Here is a 22,500-nt window from a genome sequence, read left to right as displayed (position 1 = left end):
AATGCTCAATAACAGGGATGTAAACATATTTTAGCTCATGAAACACTGTAGCTCAGTTGGTAGAGCATGGCGCTTGTAACGCCAGGGTAGTGGGTTCGATCCCCGGGACCACCCATACGTAGAATGTATGCACACATGACTGTAAGTCGCTTTGGATAAAAGCGTCTGCTAAATGGCATATATTATTATTATTATTATATTAAACATGGAACCAACACTTTACATGTTGCGTTTATATTTTTGTTCAGTATAAGTAACCAAAACGTTACCAGTAACCTGATTTAAATCCCATATGGGTGGTAAAGTAGTTTCTATCTGGTCTTCACTGTGAACATAACATGCAATCTTCTGCATTAGCAATCTATATAGTTTATAAGCCAAACATGGGAGAAACAAAAGCACACGATTTCATGGTTTCCCATGAAACGGATCTGCCTTACCTCTGAGGCACTGGAAGAAACATTTTATTTAGTCTACAATGTTGAACCATGTTTTGGCATCCTCCGTTAGTCAATAACATTGCTCCGATTGTTTTGAGTTCAAGTTGAATCGTCTCGTTTTGTCCACGAGACTCAAGCGAACAGATTTAACTCTATAGGGCGTTTTTGCTCTGTTTAGTTTACAGTTTGAGTATCAGCCAGAGGAATAAGCCCTGACATGTTTACCAACCATTAGCTGGCCATGAATTTTAATAAAACCAGACCAAACAAATCCATAACTCGAGAGCCGAATACAACTGAAAACCTCTTTTACAAGCCTGTATGTCTGATGGTCTGTTCATTGAAAACCAATGCAGGCCTATTAGGCCCGAGTTTATTGCAAAGTTGTAAAGCACAAAATTAACTGTAATGACTGGATGGCAAACAAATTAGTGATTTAATAGAGCAGAACTTGTTCTCCAATCCAAAGTCGCGCGCACACACTTAGCTAATTGCTAGTACTCCCCACCCCTTGTTAAAACCTTAGTGAACCATTACGACTCCTCTCCCGTCTCCAACCTCTGGCTCTGAGAGCTTTCAGAGATCTTTAGGATAAGCCTGAACAAGTATCTGGGGAGAGGAGTAGACAATGAATATGACGACTCTCCTCTCCAGTCCAGTTAGCTACCATTAATTTTCCCATTAGACACCTCTGCAAGCGTTATAATGGCAAAATAAGTTTGTTAATTAACAAATAACGTAATTCACTGCCGTCATGCCCGGTATGAACTTCCCAAAAAGTTCTAAATGTACAAGCAACCGGAAAAATGTCTTGTCTGGAAATAATATTGTGCCACTTCGGAAAGATCACTGTAAAATTGTACCCTATATTGTCTACTTAATCTACAGTGCCGTCAGAAAGACACACATCCTTCTTAATTCAGTTGCCTGAGAGGAATGAAACCACTCAGGGATTTCACCATGAGAACAATGGTGACTTTAAAACAGTTACAGAGTTTAATGCCTGAGATGGGAGAAAAACTGAGGATGGATCAACAACATTGTAGTTACTCCACAATAGTAACCTAAAATGAATGAAAATATTCCAAAACATGCATCCTGTTTGCAATAAGGCACTAAAGTAAAACTGCAGAAATGAATAGAAAGCATTATGTTTGGGGCAAATCTAACACAAGACATCACAGAGTACCGCTCTTCATATTTTAAAGCATGCTAGTGGCTGCATCATGTTATGGGTATGCTTGTCATTGGCAAGGACTGGGGAGTTTTTTGGGGATAAAAGGAACCAGAATAAAGCTAAGTACAGGAAAAAGAGGAAAACCTGGTTCAGTCTGCTTTCCAACAGACACTGTGTCACGCCCTGGTCTAAGTAGTTTGTGTTTTTCTTCATGTATTGGGTCAGGCCAGGGTGTGGCATGGAGTTTTTGTATTGTGGTGTGTTTTGTCTTGGGGTTTTGGTGTGTATGTATTTGGGATTGTAGCTAGTGGGGTTATCTAGCAAAGTCTATGGCTGTCTGGAGTGGTTCTCAATCAGAGGCAGGTGCTTATCGTTGTCTCTGATTGGGAACCATATTTAGGCAGCCATATTCTTTGGTTGTATTGTGGGTGATTGTCCTGGGTGTCTTGATGTCCTTAGTATGTGTTAGTTTGCACCAGTTAAGGCTGTTTCGGTTTTCACTACGTTTATTGTTTTGTAGAGTTTGTGTTTATTCGTGTTTACGTTGTTTAAATAAACATGAATCGCAATCGACACGCTGCAGTTTGGTCCGACTCTCCTTCACCATATGAAAACCGTTACACACTGGGAGACAAATTCACCATTCAGCAGGACAATAACCTAAAACACAAGGCCAAATATAGACTGGAGTTGTTTACCAAGACGACATTGAATGTTCCTAATTGACGTAGTTACAGTTCTGACTGAAATTAACTTAAAATCTATGACAAGACTTCAAAATGACTGTCCAGCAATGATCAACAACCAATTTGACAGAGGTTGAAGAATTACACAAATTATAATATGCAAATATTATGCAATCCAGGTGTGCAAAGCTCTTAGAAACTTACCCAGAAAGACTCACAGCTGTAACCGCTGCCAAATGTGATTCTAATATGCATTGACTCAGGGATGTGAATACTTATGTAAATGAGATATTTCTGTACTTAATTTCCAATACATTTGCAAAAATGTTGACTTTGTCATTATGGGGTATTGAGTGTAGATGGGTGACCCAAAAATATATTTAATCCATTTTGAATTCAGGCTGTAACACAACAAATATGGAAAAAGTCAAGGGGTATGAATACTTTCTGAAGGTACAGTATATCACCCCAAAAAACAGTTTGTTTGTGAATTAAATTAATTATACAATGAATGATGTACCTTAACTCCCGTTGATTTAGTCAATGTGTAATAAAAAATGGATTTCACAGCAATGATCAGACTGGCGTGTTTTCTTCTATTCCATTTTCCTTGAACGTAAGACAAATGATGCCGAGCTATTTAAACCAACTGGAATTTAAAAAATAAACAAAAATTATTGGGCCATATTTTTACTGCAGGCTATGATTAGCGCAACCTTGGGCCTTCACTGAGGCACATTTTATTTCTTCCCAGACCATACATAAAATACACACCTCTACAAATCAGATGGACATGTCTCCATATCACATTTTGTTGATTAGTCAGGGGTTAACAATGAGAAATAAAATAAGCATGGCATAAAGAATTTTTTAAACTAAGCAGTTACACATTTCTTTCAGATTCCTCAATACAATGCTATGAACTATTCTCAAAAGTGTGATCTACTGCTCAGGTTTCCACACTTCAATTAGTGTATTTATCTAAAATCATTCATGTCTGTCATCATTTTATGCACTGATGTTTAACAGTAAACTGCTTTCTAATGACCTTGGAGAACTGTCTTAGAATCACATTTTAACATAACTTTCCCAGTTTAACGTGAAGAACACTGAAAACGGAGATATAATTAGATATTTCTCTGTCGGTGTTAAATACACAAAACAAAACAAATAATTAGGTTCAATATGTTTTTGGGGGCCAATTTGTGTTGTTGTTGACTTTGCACATGAGTGCCAAATGACTCTCATGTGGAGACAGCGTTTTGCCACATGCCGTCAGAGCAGAATTCCATGACAATGTCAGAGTCATTCATCTGGGAAGACTTCCCATAACCTCCATGGAAAACCCTATCGGACTGGAATTACGTGCCTCTGCAAAAAAACACTAACAACCGTAAGAATGTATGAATACTTTCTGAAGGCATTGTACTTACATGAAATATTATTGCATTACGTGTAGCGCATGAAACGTCAGGTTGCCATGACATTCATCCACTGCTGTAAGTGATAAAATAAATGATCTTTCGGGATACTGTACTGCTACTGGATCAGCCAACCTGTACATGGAAGTAATGACTGATTTTATCGGAGTCGCCGATGAGGTGGATTTGGCGCATGCACACTCGGTCAAAAACAATACAGATTCTTTCCAGACAAATCATTTTTTCAGTTGCTTGTCAACTTTTATTTAGAACTTTTTTGGCAGTACATAACATGACCATAGTTATCTAAAAACCTAAAAGGGTTCTTCGGCTGTCCCCATAGGAGAACCAGTATCTGGGCAGAGAAACGAGTATCTGGTTCCAGGTACAACACTTTTGTGTACAATGTAGAACCCTTTACACATAGGATTCTACATGGAACTCAAAATATTTCTCCCTGCAACCAAAAGGGTTTCTAGCTGGAACCAAAAAGAGTTATCCTATGGAGACAGCTGAGAACCCTTCTGGGACCATTTTTACTAAGTGTGGGCTAGAGAGGAAACTTGTCATGTCTTTGCCCAGATACTGGTTCAGGCTTAAATAAACTGTGTCTAAATATGTTTGGAGTGTTCCAGAAACCTGCCATTTACAGAATCAACACCTTCCATCTGTTTATTCATCACACCATCCATCCCTCCTGTAAATGAAAGTGTGTCTGTGTCTGGTAAAGCTTGTGCGGCCAGCAGCAGGCCCAGGTCACCCTCCTTCCCAGAAGGTTCTCTTAATATCAGCCTTCCTATTCTGACTGCAGTGAAAAGGGAGGCTGACATCAGTCTTAAAGGAGGCTGACATCCTGAGACCAAGATCTACAGAGCAGTGCAGCAGAGCAGATTGGAGCAGACTCCCTCGTTCCTGGTACTAAGCATCAACAGCTATCGGACATGTCGCGTCTGGCCTATATTTTGTCACATTTTAGCATTATATTTACCAAAACATTTAGCGAGAAAAGGGAGGGGGGAGGTGGGTCAAAGAAAGGAAAGCGTGAAAAGAGTAAATTTTGATGACAGAGAACTCCCTGCCCCCCCCTCCCCTCCTACAGAACTCAAGGCACCAGCCTATCTGACACACACATCTGTGGAGCAGAGCATAAATGTAAAGTATGCAAAGTCAAATAAACAAACGACATACAGACGGCACTGTTTTAAATGGAGGCAGAATTCTGATCTCAATAATCGGCACTAATTTTCAGCCTTCCAGTGTCTCTTGGCTGAGACAGAACCTACCTACCTACCTACCTACCTACCTACCTACCTACCTACCTACCTACCTACCTACCTACCTACCTACCTACCTACCTACCTACCTACCTACCTACCTACCTACCTACCTACATAATTGCAAAAGGGTTTTCTAATGATCAATTAGCCTTTTAAAACGATAAACTTGGATTAGCTAACACAACGTACCATTGGAACACAGGAGTGATGGTTGCTGATTATGGGCCTCTGTATGCCTGCATGCCAGTGTAGACATTCCATAAAAATTCAGCTGTTTCCAGCTACAATATTCATTTACAACATTAATAATGTCTACACTGTATTTGTGATCAATTTGATGTTATTTTAATGGACAAAAAAATGTGATTTTCTTTAAAAAACAAGGACATTTCTAAGTGACCCCAAACCTTTGAACGGTAGTGTAGGTAAATTGCAATTGGTCCAGAACAGAGCAGCACTTAGATGTACACGGAGGGCAAATGTCAGTAACATGCAGGTGATCTCTCCTGGCTCAAAGTTGAGGAGAGATTGACTGCATCACTTTTGGTCTTTGTGCGAGGTGTTGATGTGTTGAAGGTACCGGAATGTCTGCTCAAGTAGTTGGCACACAGTTCGCACACTCATCGGTACCACACAAGACATGCAATCACAGTCCCCAGGTCCAGAACAGAAAAACTCTCTGCCAGCCCAGGTAACTCAAGCTAGCAAAATAAGAACCCGATTAAAAATCAGATAAAAGTACACCGTTACAGCAAAATGGTAACTGTGAAGAGACACAGACATTTTTATATATTTTGAATTGTAATTTGCACTGTATTATATATTGTCTTATGTAGGCGGGTGGCCTTGCACAAGCCTTTGATTCTGTGAGCCAGAATGGTTCATAAGGCAGGAGACATCTGAGTATTATGTAGTATGATGTAGTATTATTTAGTGTTATGCATATTATGTATTTTATTTGTTGTTTTGTTTCCTGTTTGGAGCCCAGGAAGAGTAGCCGTTGCCTTAGCAGCCGTTAATTGGGGATCCCAATAAAATACTAAATACTATTGATTCCATTGCAAAACGCATGCTCAATCAAGCCCAGCTAAGGTATTGTAAATGATTTGGAACACTATTTGAACCCAGGTTTGGGGGCCGGGCCTGCTACTCACTGTGCTGTTCAGTCTGGTCGGAATGAATCATCTGGGTTAACTATGCTTCATTGTTGAGCATTTAGCACCAGTTGCCAGCTGACCAAACATCTCCAGGGAGATTCTTGTGTGGTTGACATTTACCCACAACCGAAACCATGGTCATAAACAAACCATGTAATAATGCTTGTTCCCTCACCACGGTAAGGACTTATGGGCAGTGATTATGGCAGTGCTGTGTAATGTTGTAGTATTTTTTCCAGAAGATTTCATGTCAAGTCTTTACGATCAACCTGTGACATTACAGTAGTGAGCAAGTTAAAGCATAAATAGTATAACGTCAGACATACATTTGTAAGTGGGTTGTATTAAACATCCCATCTGTGTTACATACTGTAGACACACATAATAAAAGTGTGTGTTGCGTACAGAACAGTCAGGGAGCTATCGTACAGCCTGGACATTTCCAGGGCTCTCCTTTTGAAATATGCGTCTATTAAACCAACTCATCCATCCCAAATCTGGTTTGGTTTCTACAACACTCATAGTTACAAAAAAGGGTGATGCTCAGAATCTATAACCAGTGTGTAAGTAATCACTCCATGCTACATGTTCTGTAAGCGCTTCAGATGTTTGGATAAGTGATTTCCCGGCCGCAATATCCTGTTCTAAAATGGCTTCGGGAGAGAGAGTGCAGTAGTGTGAGAGAGAGAGAGAGAGAGAGAGAGAGAGAGAGAGAGAGAGAGAGAGAGAGAGAGAGAGAGAGAGAGAGAGAGAGAGAGAGAGAGAGAGAGAGAGAGAGAGAGAGAGAGAGAGAGAGAGAGAGAGAGAGAGAGAGAGTGAGAGAGAGAGAGAGAGAGAGAGAGAGAGAGAGAGAGAGAGAGAGAGAGAGAGAGAGAGAGAGAGAGAGAGAGAGAGAGAGAGAGAGAGAGAGAGAGAGAGAGAGAGAGAGAGAGAGAGAGAGAGAGAGAGAGAGTGAGAGAGAGAGAGAGAGAGAGAGAGAGAGAGAGAGAGAGAGAGAGAGAGAGAGAGAGAGAGAGAGAGAGAGAGAGAGAGAGAGAGAGAGAGAGAGAGAGAGAGAGAGAGAGAGAGAGAGAGAGAGAGAGAGAGAGAGAGAGAGAGAGAGAGAGAGAGAGAGAGAGAGAGAGAGAGAGAGAGAGAGAGAGAGAGAGAGAGAGAGAGAGAGAGAGAGAGAGAGAGAGTGCAGTAGTGAGAGAGAGAGAGAGAGAGAGAGAGAGAGAGAGAGAGAGAGAGAGAGAGAGAGAGAGAGAGAGAGAGAGAGCAGTAGTGAGAGAGAGAGAGAGTGCAGTAGTGATAGCGAGAGAGAGAGAGAGAGAGAGAGAGAGAGAGAGAGAGAGAGAGAGAGAGAGAGAGAGAGAGAGAGAGAGAGAGTGCAGTAGTGAGAGAGCATGTTTTAATATAATACTGCCAAAGATGGAGAGAATGTCAGAGCAGTTAACGGTCCTGCCAGTGAGTGTGTGAGATTAATGAATAAACACAGCAGAATGAGAGTCTTATCTCCAGTAGCGGCCCCAGGGTGCTCCTGCCAGCGACCCAGGAGCCCCCTGCTCACTCCAGCGCTGAAAGGGGTCATGGAGCAACAATGTACACACAGCCTGGTTCTCAGAGTATAACTCAAAACCAGGGTTGCGCAAAGGTACCGGTAATGTACCAAAGGTACCGGAACATTCAGTAATTTTGGTTATTTACAAATAATGTATGGCAATCTTTTGAAACTTTGGTAATTTATAATTGAACATTTTTGCCTTTTTTCCCATATTGTACATGAGTGGTAACACGTAGCCTAATGAATAAATAAAAAAACATCTAATCAACAATTGACTTTTTTCACAACTGCCACCAGTTTGGTGCCAAAACATTAACAACAAAGACATATTGACATAGTAAAAAAGTAAATAAAATATATAAAGGATATTTCATGCTAACTCATATTAAACACCAATGGTATCCACTAAGTTGATATTTAGGAAAATGTTTTACAGCTTTGTTATTCTATTAAAAAAAATATATATCTTATTTTATAATTTTATATATTTGATGTGTGAAAAAGCAACACAGAGGGCCAGAGATAATTACAGACACCTGTGATAATCTGAAGTACCCAAAAGGGCCACTAGATGTCTTGCGACCAATTACATAAAATCATTGAAAGATACAAAATGTCTGGTAATTTACTGGTAGACTTAGAAAGTTAGCAGTAATATACCCTCCCTTTGAACACTACTCAAGTCCCAATCAAGGTATAATGCAGATGGTGTATCCATTCCTCTAAAGAGTCTTAAACTTCATTTTTTTCCTGTTAATAGTTTTAAGTGGATTCAGTCGTTTCAGTTTTGAAGATGATGTGATCCGTTCATATTACTTTGAAGTCTTCCCCTAAGTAGGTGCCCCATGGCACTGAGCAGTAGCCCCTCTGCCAACAGGCCACAAGACACCAGGGTGTCAATTTAATCCTGTTATCCCTTCCTGGCAACCCACCTCATACAAAGGGATTAAGCCCAGAAAGGGGGTTCGCTCACAAACACACGTCTCCAATAAAGAACCAGAGAGCTGCTGCAAAGCTCAACAAAGTAGAGCAGAGTTGAGATAATCAGATTGGGAATCTACCAACCCAACCAGTGGTGAAGCAGGGGCAACACAACACAGCAAGCCAGGGCAATTCATCACCAGTCTGCCCGACCGACAGGCGAGGTGTGCCATTCCATCTGCCATGATTTCCTTCACCTTCAACTACGGCCAGGAGAGTGTCATTGACGGAGAGAACTAATGGATTAGAATCCTCTGAAGTCCTGAAGGCCTGAGTGTCAACGCCAAAAGAGGCAAACTGGCTTCCACGGCGTCCAGGCAGCACTGCATGCAGGACACAACTAACCGACTCAGGCTTTTAATTCTATTGAGACTGGCTGGAAGGAAATTAACAGAGCTGGTGGAACTTTTGTTATTTTGAATCCTCTGCAGGCCTCTGCATGCTTGTCAGGGTTATGTCAGAAACTAATGACTCTGGCACGGTTTTTGATATCCGTCATTGAATGGAGTTGCCTGGACTAAAGTAACATCGTACACTGAGGTGTGAAATGAAACACTGACATCTGATACCCTTCTTGGCAATTTAACATGCAAAAGAGTGAACAAACTCTGATTACATTACTTTGTGTGACGAAGTACAGAAAATAAAAGTATGGGTGAGAGAAGAATTTGTCGAAGGCCAGGATAGTTATTATTCTCAGAGGGGATTGGCAGTAGGATTGGAAGCTGACAGAATGTTTGGTCTTTCCTTCATAAGCCTCATATTATCCAGACACTTCAAGGTAAACATATGATGGGAGTGGATACCACAGGAAACGCCATTAATGAAAAGATAATTAGCTAATTTACATCAAACAGAATGTGCTCAGAGCAGGCAGTCGTACAGAGAGATCTTTATTCAACTGTAGTCTCTGCATTCAATTTAGTCAGACTAGGGCTGCATCCCAAATGGAACCCTATGCCCTTTATAGTTCACTACTTTTGACAAGGGGCCAAAAGTAATGCACTATGTGGGAAATAGGGTGCCATTTGGGACTGTGTCTTTGAGGAAGAGGCCACTTAACCCCAGCTGTCTTCCTCAGATTTATTTTGATCAGAATAACATCCCATCCACAATCTATTCGTCTGACAGATGGTGTTTGTTTGTGGGAATGTTTTAAAAAAAATTGAAGTAAGACAGAGCAGCAGTCTGCCACAGTACAGTACCTGCTCAGGGATACCAGACAGAGTTATACTGACAAGCTGTATATTTATTAACCAACTCCTTTCCGGACTTTCCCTCATGCATCATAACTCATTTACACTCGCAAGAAAACAGTCTCCAATCCATTCTCATGATAACTGTCCAAAGTATGAGCAAGCAGAGGGTTTTTTTCGGTGCCGAACCCTCTTAAAAAGGTGATTGGGTGTTAATGGGGTTTGCATTACTTTCAGATAATTTACACTTATTTGGAACGAGATAGAGGGTGGTTTCTTAACCTTCCACCCACAGACGGAGACAGATGGAGCTGGTTTCAGCACCTCAAAACAACTGTGATAGGGATGGATTGTGTATTCACTGAAGATCAAAGTTTGGGTCCTAAGCCAATATTGATATTCGCTGGCTCCTCCATCTGTACGCTGTACATTCTGCCTGAGCTGAGCTGCTCTCGAAAGCTGAACTGAGCTCTGTTTGTTTCGGAAGAGGAAATTGGCTCACCGGTATAGGTCAGTGCAAAGAAGAGTTTGAAGAAAACTGCTGTGAGGGCAAAAAGGGAAAACACAATATTAGATGAGTAAATATCTTATCTAAGAGATCCGCTTTCAAATATCAGAGGTGCTTAACAGGAGAAAGGGGTTTCTATTGACATGCAAGTTAACTTGCTATCCAATAAAGTCTAATAAAAAGGAGATAGGTTTTCACGTTACTTTGTGGTTTTTACAACCTTATGTATCAAGCATCATAAATGCTTATGTCGTGTCAAAATTAGATGAATTTGTCATAAGGTGGTTATAACAGGTGTCTGACATGTCACATTACTGATGCATTACTGTATGTAGAGTTTATGATGCATCACCTCAATTAAGTTTGACCATATACTTCCATCACACTCATTAACATTGCACATCCAGCCACCGATTAAGATACAGTTAAATATAAGACTATATAAGGGCAAAATATTCCAGTCATGGGTTTTTAATATGGACTGTATCAGCTCCACCATCTATAACTCCATCTGACACAGTTTAGAGAGAATAATAGCTTGGACTCAGACACTAACAGCTGGGGAACAGAAGATGATTTCATTATTTTGAGGGAAGAAAATACATCTTTAAAAGTGCTGTGGAACAGAAGAATAACACAAGCTCAGATCCACACCACCGTTCACATGGGAATTCATTATGCGTCAATTCTACATGATGTACTGTAGCTGACGGAAAAGAGCGACCCTCTCATGCACACTGACATGCTGTAGTACTGTAAGGGACTGGGCTTTACATTACACTGGCTAGCTACACAGACAACTCCCCTCCGGGGCCTGACAGAAACTGTTTACCATTTAAGAACCAAACGGAAGCAAACAGAGCAAAATGAGAGTTTCTATTGGACAAATTCAGTTAGGTTTTGCTACAGAATCGGCGTAATGAATATGCCCCGATTTCACTCACACTCAAAAACACTGAAACCTGTTGGAAACTGTCCTGTCTAGAAACCAAACATACGTCACTTTGTACTAAGCCAGGTCGCTCAGATTTCTGTATTTATACGTGTAGGATGATGACTACATCTTTTATAGTTCACTCTTCCTGTAGAGCACTTCCAACACAAGCCCGTTTTTGGCCAGTTCCTCCTGCTTTATCCGATATCGTATAAATTAAATACAATTTATGTTTGTTTTATAGCCTCCACAGTCCTTTCATTTCACTTTTAAATTTAAGCTATTATGTTGTTGTTTAAGTCATCAAATAAAATCAAGTTGAAAATATCGCTGGAGATCCAATTATTGGATCAATATTACCAGGTGTGACACAAATGTTTGCAATGACTAGCTTTTATATATCCTCAATATAAATCGTTTACAATTCTTAAAAGAGAAATAAGTACCTTGGATAGAAACGAGCCAGACTGCATAAAGCACAGTTATGATATCTGTATTTAGAGACTGAATCTGCTGACATTGACAATGCTCTCTAAAAACGCCACAACAACCACTCTAAGCCTGCAGGCATAAATACTGTATCTGGTCCAAAACCTGGACAATATTAGCCACAACTACAGGAATACAAAGCACATGTTAATATGGAGCATATTACCATTGTGTTTTTAATTATAACCGAGACAGTGAGCGGTGCATCTGCAATGCAATGGAACAGAATGTTGTTATCTTGAACTTTAAGTGCAATGGAAAGTTGTGCTTTTTAAAATCTTGTTGCTAACCTTTGACACTTGTACAGACAGTCAGATAGAATAAAGACTACTGAGTCGTCATACTGTAAGTGCAGCTTTCAAAAGTAATATTCAGTTAGAATTATGCTATATATTTTAGATGCAAACATTTTAAGGGTATTTGAAAGAGAAACTTTTTTGCTTTTATATGGAGAAAAGGTTTTGCATAGGATTTGTGAGAATTATGCCCAGAAATGAGTTATCTGAATTGCTTCCTAGACAGGTCTTCTTCAGCAGGTATTGTAGACAAAATACACAGACACGACAGGGTCAGTATATTTCAATGCATGCATGACAAATATACCATACAACTTTATGAAATAGGCAGAATTTCACACACAACATATAGGTTGGAGTGATTAAAGTGTCTGTGTAACAACTGAGAAGCGTAAAGAGAAACACAGAGACAGACCTGCACCTGTTCTAAAATACCTGCACCCTGAGCCTGCTATCTAGGTAGCAGAGATAATGGCTGAGGTCACCTAGGCACACACCTACCTCCTTGAAGTGAGGGCTGAATCAGAGCTAGGTAGAAGAATCCATGAAGGAGTGATAGAACCATTCTGTTAGCCATCTCGCTCCACAATGCACCACCCCTCTCCTGATCAGCTGTTTTTATTCTCCTCAAGCTAATTACCAATAACCAAGAGGTCTTTACGTACAGAAGAAAGAAAAAAATAGGAAAAAACAAGTGAAAAAAATAGAAAAGTTATGGGACACTACGTAATTAAGAGAGGGCAAAGACTTTCAGTTCAATGGATCACTTCGTTTTTTCCCCTCCCCTATGTCTGGTGTTCCTGTTTTTATTCTAGTGACTCCTGCCAACAGAGCAAGCTCTGCTGCCAGAGAGAGAGAGAGAAGAGGGAGAGAAGAGAAAGAGAGAGGGAAGGAGAGCGAGAGGGAGAGACAGAAGGAGAGACCCCCTCCTTCCCACCCCCCTCATGTCTGCCAGACATTTGCATTGATTCAAGGAAGACTTATCTTTTAAAGTACACATTGAGAGAGACAGAAAGAGAGAGAGACAGGGAGAAAGAGAAAAAGAGAGACTGAGGAAGAGAAAGAGAGTGAGAGTAAACCATTGAACAAATCTTGGGAAATTACCTGTTTTCCATGACTGTTTCTTTCAGTAAAAGAGTAGTGAGTTTTTAGCAACAAAACATTGCTCTTGAGTTTTTTTCTGCAGGTTCAGTGGTGTACCGATGACCCTAAATCCTTTCAGACAGAGGGAACAACTATCAAAGAGTTTAGACCTCAATTCAATAACAAACTTGCACCAAATATCAAGGCAGAAACTTAACAGAGACAGTAGGCAGTCTGCAGAGGCTAGAAATAGCAATGCAGCCTGCCCGCTGGGCCAAGTGTGAAGAGCGGTTCTAGAAGGGCAGTGACAACACTATCAGCGTCACAGATAGGAACATGGCAGTCGGAGAAATGCCTTCTAACAAACATCAGACTGTTGTTCTGAATAGCCTAACAGCTAGGCCGGCCGGGTCAACAGCGTAAATGTTTAAACATAAACATACAGTTACATCTCCAACTGTGACCCCCTATGGAGAAACGAAACATGAAGCAGCCCATTCCGATTCACAACCTTGACATAGTTTGACAATCTACTGTCCTGAGTTACCCTGCCAGGATAAGGACAGACCTCTGAGCTATTAATCAGCTTGAGAGGCATTCCGATAACGTTTTGACGACAGACCCTACCTATGGGGTCTCCATGGAAGCAGAGAGACTGCTGGGTAGATATCGCCTGTTGCTGCCCCTGGATCTCAGAAAGCATTCTGCTCATGGCCAAAATTCCTCTTTTATGAGAGTTTCCAAAGTCAGCATATTGTACAGGCATTAGGAGAGAAATAATTAACTGAGCTGCCCCCCTTTCTCTTACAGGTAATATATGGATTGCTGTAACACAATCTCAGTGTATCTCCTATCTCCATTGCAAACAGGTTTATTTTAATGGAGTGTGGGGGAGCCCTCTCCATCCCTTTAAGTATTTAATGGTAAACATTTGCGTTCAAGTGCTATGGCTTTAGTGTCACCCGCAATACGAAATGCTTCTTCGGCAATGGAAAAATGTATTTAGCTAGCCAGCTCATAAAGTAAAAGCGGAACCGAACCTCCTGTTTACTTGGACCTTCCATCCAAAACTTGGGTTGAAATTTCTCACTTTTCAGTCGGCCATGACTGTCAGGTTAGAGCTCTGTGCCATCTCACTAAACCAGTGCTACTAAACCATGACTTTAGCTAGCTCAGCACTGCACCAAAGAGGCCCCTAAATGTTAATGATTACCAAATAGGGTCTCATTTCTAGGGTTCACTGTGGGGTCAACATATTCTTCCTACAAGGGGGAGAATATAGATTACCACAACTCAAGTCGTCGGTTTCAGACTTGTTGTGTCGGTTGGAGTTTGTGTTGGAGGTACAGTAGATCACTGGCAGGTGACTCACGGGTCACTTCCTCTCCAAACACCTGTGAACAGCTTCACTTCAACACAGCAAGTGCAGCCTATTACTTTACAAACAACTCACCACTGACAAGGCTGCCATTGTCCATCCTTCACTTGTGTCTTGGGACACATATTTGGATTTTGAGGTGGGAAGGGGGGGTTGAACAGGGTCTATTTCTCTGGCAGGAGTCGGGGGCCAACACTCATTATTCTTTCAGAAATAGACTTGACACATGCTGTAGCACACATGCAAATAGGGCCTGTTGCCCTAGACAAACAGTATTCTTTAAGGTGGCGACATATTCCATTAGGGTCAAGATTCGCTGATGTTGATCCCCTCCAAATCAGGCTTGCCTCAGGTTACCTACTGTTTTCCAGTTGCAAGGGGCCTTTGGCCATTCACAAACAAACTTATCAACCTCAGTGGATTTAATTGTTAGTTTTTTTCTGATTTCTTTTGGGTGCAGAATCATTTTGGCTTGTACTGTATAGAGGCTTCACAATAGAGAACATAAGGTCAACAAATTAGAGAACATAAGGTCAACACAAAATCCAGGGGGTTCCTTCAGGTCAGCCAGTGGGAATAACTTGAACAAAACCTATATCAGATAAGACATTTATTTGCTTATAAACAAGTTATTATCAGCGTAATAATCTTTTTTGTGGGCGGAATGGTATTTCTCAAAGCCTTTGTGACTAAAATAATAACAATCTGTTTTCTTTGTTTCCTCAATGGACTCGGTCATACTGAATAAATCATGTAAAACCCTGTGTTACAGAAAAACAGTTGTACAGTTCCCTTCTATCTCATTACAGTAAATCATTAGTTACCACCCTAAGCATTACGAGGACATCTGACCTCATGCTGTATCATGAACGGCACTATTCTTCCAATGTTTAATTTAAGACTAATAGCCCCAACTGACGAGTCTGTTTGGGAGGTAAAGAAGGTAAAAAAAATAATTCCCCCAAAAATGTACATGTCTAAATCTCTATTTTAGCTCATGTGTGGTGCTCCTCCTTTGGGCTTGGTTGCTTGGCGATTTTGCCAGAAAGACTGAAGTTGTTTGTAGACAAGTCCTCCTTGGGGGAGGACAACTGGGGGCCACGTAGACCTGAACATCAAATAAATGAATGAGTGACATACAGTATTAGTCATAAAATTTTAACTTTGGAAGTACCGAGAGATATGTATTTGATTTGACTATGATTTTCAAAAGGTAATGTAGTGTAGTAGTGACAATCTTATTCAGGGAACAGCAGTGCATTCACATCTTAGCTAACCATTTCAGACCTCTTTGCATCATCATAGGCAGAAAAACAATACAGAGAAGTTTAACAGGTAAATAAATCTATCATTTGAAAATTAGCTTAGTTAAGCTTAATCAGCTTTATAAGCAAGCATAGCTGACTTTTAAAAAATTAATACATTTATATTTTATTCAGAGCACTTATGGCAATGAGTGCAATCACAAATCATTTGTTTATCTTAATCGGCATGTGTTCCAACATGTCGTTGATATTTAGAATGATTATGAACGTAGTTGTTTTGGACTAGTTGGCAAAAGTGTATGAAGTATACGAATCAGCCGTTAAACAACTAAGAAATAGATTGGTGAAGAATCTGAAAAACAAACAGACAAAGCTAGATGTGTTCAAATGCAGGTCAATAATCTAGATATTGTGGATTCCTGAATCACCTACATCTTGAGATCAAGCTAATGCCATGCATCATTTCAAAAATTCTCTCTACCAAACACAGTCCAGAAGCAACAACTGCTCCATTTGCCCAGGCTCAAAATAATAATAATTAGCTTGGGCTGTCATCTGTTTTCTTTGGCGTTCATTGGTCGGTGCATCTAAATATGATTAAGTCATGCTTTATATGAACATGATAGTTTTGCGAGGGCCCCAAAACCAGAAGGATTTGAAACTTTTAAATGCGTATTCAAATGGATCTGAGTTAACGTGTGGATACATGGTGATAGATTGTTCACATCGACTCCCCTTCACCCATACACATTTTCTCTACCCTCCCTCCCAACTCCAAGATACAGGTTTTGGCATCCCAGGATGATATGCAGATGAAGTAGGCCTTGATCTAGTCTGTGCTTCTGCACCATTACACTGCACAGCAGACTGGGTGTTAGGTCAGACAGAACGAGTATAGCCCCAGATTCCCATAGTTCAATGCCTCTGAAGTCTGGATAAACTCGTATTTCAATGTTACAAGCTTTTTCTTAATAGCTAGATGCTGTATCTCCAAAATGAAGGGAGCAACAGAGAACAAAGAGTGGAATTGAGGATAAATAATAGGGTGTCATTGTCCTTGTGCTAATAAAATGCAAGTCCAGTAGATGATCTATAATGAATAGGCCTGGAGCACTATAAAGTAAAGCAATGTTATTTTGAACATTTAACACAATCAGAATGACTGCAACAGCATATTGTACTCTCACTCACTTGGATGAGAAAATGACAGCATGATTAAGTGTATTTAGTAAAATGATGCCTGTATTAGACTAGACTTGTCCAAACCAAGCATTCAGAGAAAGTTATTACTTTGCTTGAATTGCCTGAAAACCTGCAAACTCTCTGATAGAGCTTGATATACATGTACTTTTTCCACCACTGTAAATGCCAAGATACGATTATCTAGCTAGATGTACACAATATACAGTAGTTCAAGACATTGAGACAATAACAACACACTATATATTTGTCATGTATTGTCATGTCTTGTCCCTGTGCTTTCTCTTCTCTTCGTTTCCCCCTGCTGGTCGTATTAGGTTTCTTTCTCTCTCTCTATCTCTCTCTCTCTCTATCGTTCCGTTCCTGCTCCCAGCTGTTCCTCATTCTCCTAACGACCTCGTTTACTCTCTCACACCTGTCCCCTCTTTTGCCTTCTGATTAGGTCTCTATTTCTCTCTCTGTTTCTGCTTCTGTCCTTGTCGGATTCTTGTTTGCTTTGCCCTTGTTCCGTCCTGTCGTGTTCTGCCTCTTCATCAGATGCTGCGTGTGAGCAGGTGTCTCTGTCCTCTACGGCCCGCGCCTACCCGAAGGGACCTGCAGTCTGTTGCTGCTAGTCCTGCAATTCTCCTCTACAACTAGAGGATTTATGTTTTCCCTGTTTGGACATCTCCTGTAAAGATTGAGGATTTATGTTTTCCCTGTTTGGACATTAATAAACTCTGTTTCTGTTAAGTCGCTTTTGGGTCCTCACTCACCTGCATAACAGAAGAATCCGACCAAGAATGGACCCAGCGACTTCGGATCCTCTCTACTCAGCCGTCGAGATCCAGGGAGCGATGCTAGGCAGACACGAGCAGGAATTGTCTGATGCTCGACATGCCGTTGAGACTCTGGCCGCCCAAGTCTCCGACTTCTCAAGACATATTCACAATCTCCGCCTCGATCCACCGGCTACTTCCAGGGCTTCCGAGTCTCCGGAGCCCAGAATTAATAACCCACCGTGTTACTCTGGGCAGCCCACTGAATGCCGTTCGTTCCTCACCCAGTGTGATATTGTGTTCTCTCTCCAGCACAACACGTACTCCAGGGGTACAGCTCGCATCCCCTACGTCATATCTCTCCTTACTGGACGGGCTCGTGAGTGGGGCACGGCAATCTGGGAGGCAAGGGCTGAGTGTACTAACCAGTATCAGAACTTTAAGGAGGAGATGATACGGGTTTTTGATCGTTCGGTTTTTGGGAAAGAAGCTTCCAGGGCCCTGTCTTCCCTATGTCAAGGTAATCGATCCATAACGGATTACTCTATAGAGTTTCGCACTCTTGCTGCCTCCAGTGACTGGAACGAGCCGGCGTTGCTCGCTCGTTTTCTGGAGGGTCTCCACGCTGAGGTAAAGGATGAGATTCTCTCCCGGGAGGTTCCTTCCAGCGTGGATTCTTTGATTGAACTCGCTATTCGCATAGAACGATGGGTAGATCTTCGTCACCGAGCTCGTGGAAGAGAGCTCGCGTTAACAGTGTCCCCCCTCTCCGCATCACTACCATCTCCCCCCACTGGCTCAGGTGTTGAGCCCATGCAGCTGGGGGGTATTCACATCTCGACTAAGGAGAGGGAACGGAGAATCACCAACCGCCTCTGTCTCTATTGCGGTTCCGCTGGTCATTTTGTCATTTCATGTCCAGTAAAAGGCCAGAGCTCATCAGTAAGCGGAGGGCTACTGGTGAGCGCTACTACTCAGGTCTCTCCGTCAAGATCCTGTACTACCTTGTCGGTCCATCTACGCTGGACCGGTTCGGCAGCTTCCTGCAGTGCCTTGATAGACTCTGGGGCGGAGGGCTGTTTTATGGACGAAGCCTGGGCTCGGGAACATGACATTCCTCTCAGACAGTTAGGGGAGCCCACGGCCATGTTCGCCTTGGATGGTAGTCTTCTCCCTAGGATTCAGTGTGAAACGCTACCTTTAACCCTCACTGTCTCTGGTAATCATAGCGAAACCATTTCTTTTTTGATTTTTCGTTCACCTTTTACACCTGTTGTTTTGGGTCATCCCTGGCTAGTGTGTCATAATCCTTCTATTAATTGGTCTAGTAATTCTATCCTCTCCTGGAACATTTCTTGTCATGTGAAATGTTTAATGTCTGCTATTCCTCCTGTTTCTTCTGCCCCCTCTTCACAGGAGGAGCCTGGTGATTTGACAGGGGTGCCGGAGGAATATCATGATCTGCGCATGGTCTTCAGTCAGTCCAGGGCCACCTCCCTTCCTCCTCACCGGTCGTATGATTGTAGTATTGATCTCCTTCCGGGTACCACTCCCCCCCGGGGTAGACTATACTCTCTGTCGGCTCCCGAACGTAAGGCTCTCGAAGATTATTTGTCTGTTGCTCTCGACGCCGGTACCGTAGTTCCTTCTTCCTCTCCTGCCGGAGCGGGGGTTTTTTTGTTAAGAAAAAGGACGGTACTCTGCGCCCCTGCGTGGATTATCGAGGGCTGAATGACATAACGGTTAAGAATCGTTATCCGCTTCCCCTTATGTCTTCAGCCTTCGAGATCCTGCAGGGAGCCAGGTTTTTTACTAAGTTGGACCTTCGTAACGCTTACCATCTCGTGCGCATCAGGGAGGGGGACGAGTGGAAAACGGCGTTTAACACTCCGTTAGGGCACTTTGAATACCGGGTTCTGCCGTTCGGTCTCGCTAACGCTCCAGCTGTCTTTCAGGCATTAGTGAATGATGTACTGAGAGACATGCTGAACATCTTTGTTTTCGTTTACCTTGACGATATCCTGATTTTTTTCACCGTAACTCCAGATTCATGTTCAGCACGTTCGACGTGTTCTCCAGCGCCTTTTAGAGAATTGTCTTTATGTGAAGGCTGAGAAGTGCGCTTTTCATGTCTCCTCCGTCACATTTCTCGGTTCTGTTATTTCCGCTGAAGGCATTCAGATGGATCCCGCTAAGGTCCATGCTGTCAGCGATTGGCCCGTCCCTAAGTCACGTGTCGAGCTGCAGCGCTTTCTCGGTTTCGCGAATTTCTATCGTCGTTTCATTCGTAATTTCGGTCAGGTGGCAGCTCCTCTCACAGCCCTTACTTCTGTCAAGACGTGCTTTAAGTGGTCCGTTTCCGCCCAGGGAGCTTTTGATCTCCTCAAGAAGCGTTTTACATCCGCTCCTATCCTTGTTACACCTGACGTCTCTAGACAGTTCATTGTCGAGGTTGACGCGTCAGAGGTGGGCGTGGGGGCCATTCTGTCCCAGCGCTCCCATTCTGACGATAAGGTCCACCCTTGCGCGTATTTTTCTCATCGCCTGTCGCCGTCGGAACGTAACTATGATGTGGGAAACCGCGAACTGCTCGCCATCCGCTTAGCCCTAGGCGAATGGCGACAGTGCTTGGAGGGGGCGACCGTTCCTTTTGTCGTTTGGACTGACCATAAGAACGTTAAGTACATCCGTTCTGCCAAACGACTCAATGCGCGTCAGGCTCGTTGGGCGCTGTTTTTCGCTCGTTTCGAGTTCGTTATTTCTTATCGTCCGGGCTCTAAGAACACCAAGCCTGATGCTTTATCCCGTCTCTTCAGTTCTTCAGTAGCCTCCACCGACCCCGAGGGGATTCTCCCTGAGGGGCGTGTTGTCGGGTTGACTGTCTGGGGAATTGAGAGGCAGGTAAAGCAAGCACTCACTCACACTCCGTCGCCGCGCGCTTGTCCTAGTAACCTTCTTTTCGTTCCCGTTTCTACTCGTCTGGCTCACTCTGCCAAGTTAGCCGGCCACCCCGGCGTTCGGGGTACGCTTGCTTCTATTCGCCAGCGTTTTTGGTGGCCCACTCAGGAGCGTGACACGCGTCGTTTCGTGGCTGCTTGTTCGGACTGCGCGCAGACTAAGTCCGGTAACTCTCCTCCTGCCGGCCGTCTCAGACCGCTTTCCATTCCCTCTCGACCGTGGTCTCACATCGCCTTAGACTTTATTACTGGTCTGCCTTCGTCAGCGGGGAAGACTGTTATTCTAACGGTTGTCGATAGGTTCTCTAAGGCGGCTCATTTTATTCCCCTCGCTAAGCTTCCTTCTGCTAAAGAGACGGCACAAATCATCATTGAGAATGTGTTCAGAATTCATGGCCTTCCGTCAGACGCCGTTTCGGACAGGGGTCCGCAATTCACGTCTCAATTTTGGAGGGAGTTTTGTCGTTTGATTGGGGCTTCCGTCAGTCTCTCTTCCGGTTTTCATCCCCAGTCTAACGGTCAAGCAGAACAGGCCAATCAGACTATTGGTCGCATCTTACGCAGTCTTTCCTTTCGAAACCCTGCGTCTTGGGCAGAACAGCTCCCCTGGGCAGAATACGCTCACAACTCGCTTCCTTCGTCTGCGACCGGGCTATCTCCTTTTCAGAGTAGCCTCGGGTACCAGCCTCCTCTGTTCTCGTCCCAGCTCGCCGAGTCCAGCGTCCCCTCCGCTCAGGCTTTTGTCCAACGTTGTGAGCGCACCTGGAAGAGGGTCAGGTCTGCACTTTGCCGTTATAGGGCGCAGACTGTGAGAGCCGCTAATAAGCGTAGGACTAGGAGTCCTAGGTATTGTCGCGGTCAGAGAGTATGGCTCTCCACTCGTAACCTCCCCCTTATGACAGCTTCTTGCAAATTGACCCTGCGGTTCATTGGTCCGTTCTGTATTTCTCAGGTTGTTAATCCTGTCGCAGTGCGACTTCTTCTTCCGCGACATCTTCGTCGCGTCCACCCGGTCTTCCATGTCTCCTGTGTCAAGCCTTTTCTTCGCGCCCCCGTTCGTCTCCCCCCCCCGTCCTTGTCGAGGGCGCACCTATCTACAGGGTCCGGAAGATTATGGACATGCGTCCTCGGGGTCGTGGTCATCAGTACCTAGTGGATTGGGAGGGGTACGGTCCTGAGGAAAGGAGTTCGGTTCCATCTCGGGACGTGCTGGACCGTTCGCTGATCGATGATTTCCTCCGTTGCCGCCAGGTTTCCTCCTCGAGTGCGCCAGGAGGCGCTCGGTGAGTGGGGGGGTACTGTCAAGTATTGTCATGTCTTGTCCCTGTGCTTTCTCTTCTCTTCGTTTCCCCCTGCTGGTCGTATTAGGTTTCTTTCTCTCTCTCTCTATCGTTCCGTTCCTGCTCCCAGCTGTTCCTCATTCTCCTAACAACCTCGTTTACTCTCTCACACCTGTCCCCTCTTTTGCCTTCTGATTAGGTCTCTATTTCTCTCTCTGTTTCTGCTTCTGTCCTTGTCGGATTCTTGTTTGCTTTGCCCTTGTTCCGTCCTGTCGTGTTCTGCCTCTTCATCAGATGCTGCGTGTGAGCAGGTGTCTCTGTCCTCTACGGCCCGCGCCTACCCGAAGGGACCTGCAGTCTGTTGCCGCTAGTCCTGCAATTCTCCTCTACAACTAGAGGATTTATGTTTTCCCTGTTTGGACATCTCCTGTAAAGATTGAGGAATTTATGTTTTCCCTGTTTGGACATTAATAA

The 22,500-nt window shown here is 43.1% G+C and overlaps 1 protein-coding gene across 25 annotated transcripts in view; it reads right to left on the bottom strand.

Annotated features, from left to right (window-relative positions):
* LOC123992782 (elastin-like) overlaps positions 1 to 12,909 on the bottom strand; it is a 105,053-nt gene extending 92,144 nt beyond the window's left edge. For 20 of the 25 annotated variants that reach the window (XM_046294276.1, XM_046294277.1, XM_046294281.1 and 17 more), the window contains exon 1: positions 12,607 to 12,908. In XM_046294276.1, the coding sequence (XP_046150232.1) occupies positions 12,607 to 12,682 (76 nt within the window). In that variant the 5' untranslated portion in view covers positions 12,683 to 12,908. Of the gene's footprint in view, positions 1 to 12,606 lie in introns of all 25 variants that reach the window. The other 5 variants (XM_046294283.1, XM_046294292.1, XM_046294297.1 and 2 more) reach the window with 2 other exon arrangements.
* Positions 12,910 to 22,500: the final 9,591 nt, after the last annotated feature.

Source organism: Oncorhynchus gorbuscha, linkage group LG13, assembly GCF_021184085.1.
Source record: "Oncorhynchus gorbuscha isolate QuinsamMale2020 ecotype Even-year linkage group LG13, OgorEven_v1.0, whole genome shotgun sequence".
In the NCBI taxonomy this organism is placed as follows: domain Eukaryota; kingdom Metazoa; phylum Chordata; class Actinopteri; order Salmoniformes; family Salmonidae; genus Oncorhynchus; species Oncorhynchus gorbuscha.
The sequence above is the reverse complement of the archived record's forward strand: the minus strand, read 5'-3'. Positions and strand labels throughout refer to the sequence as shown.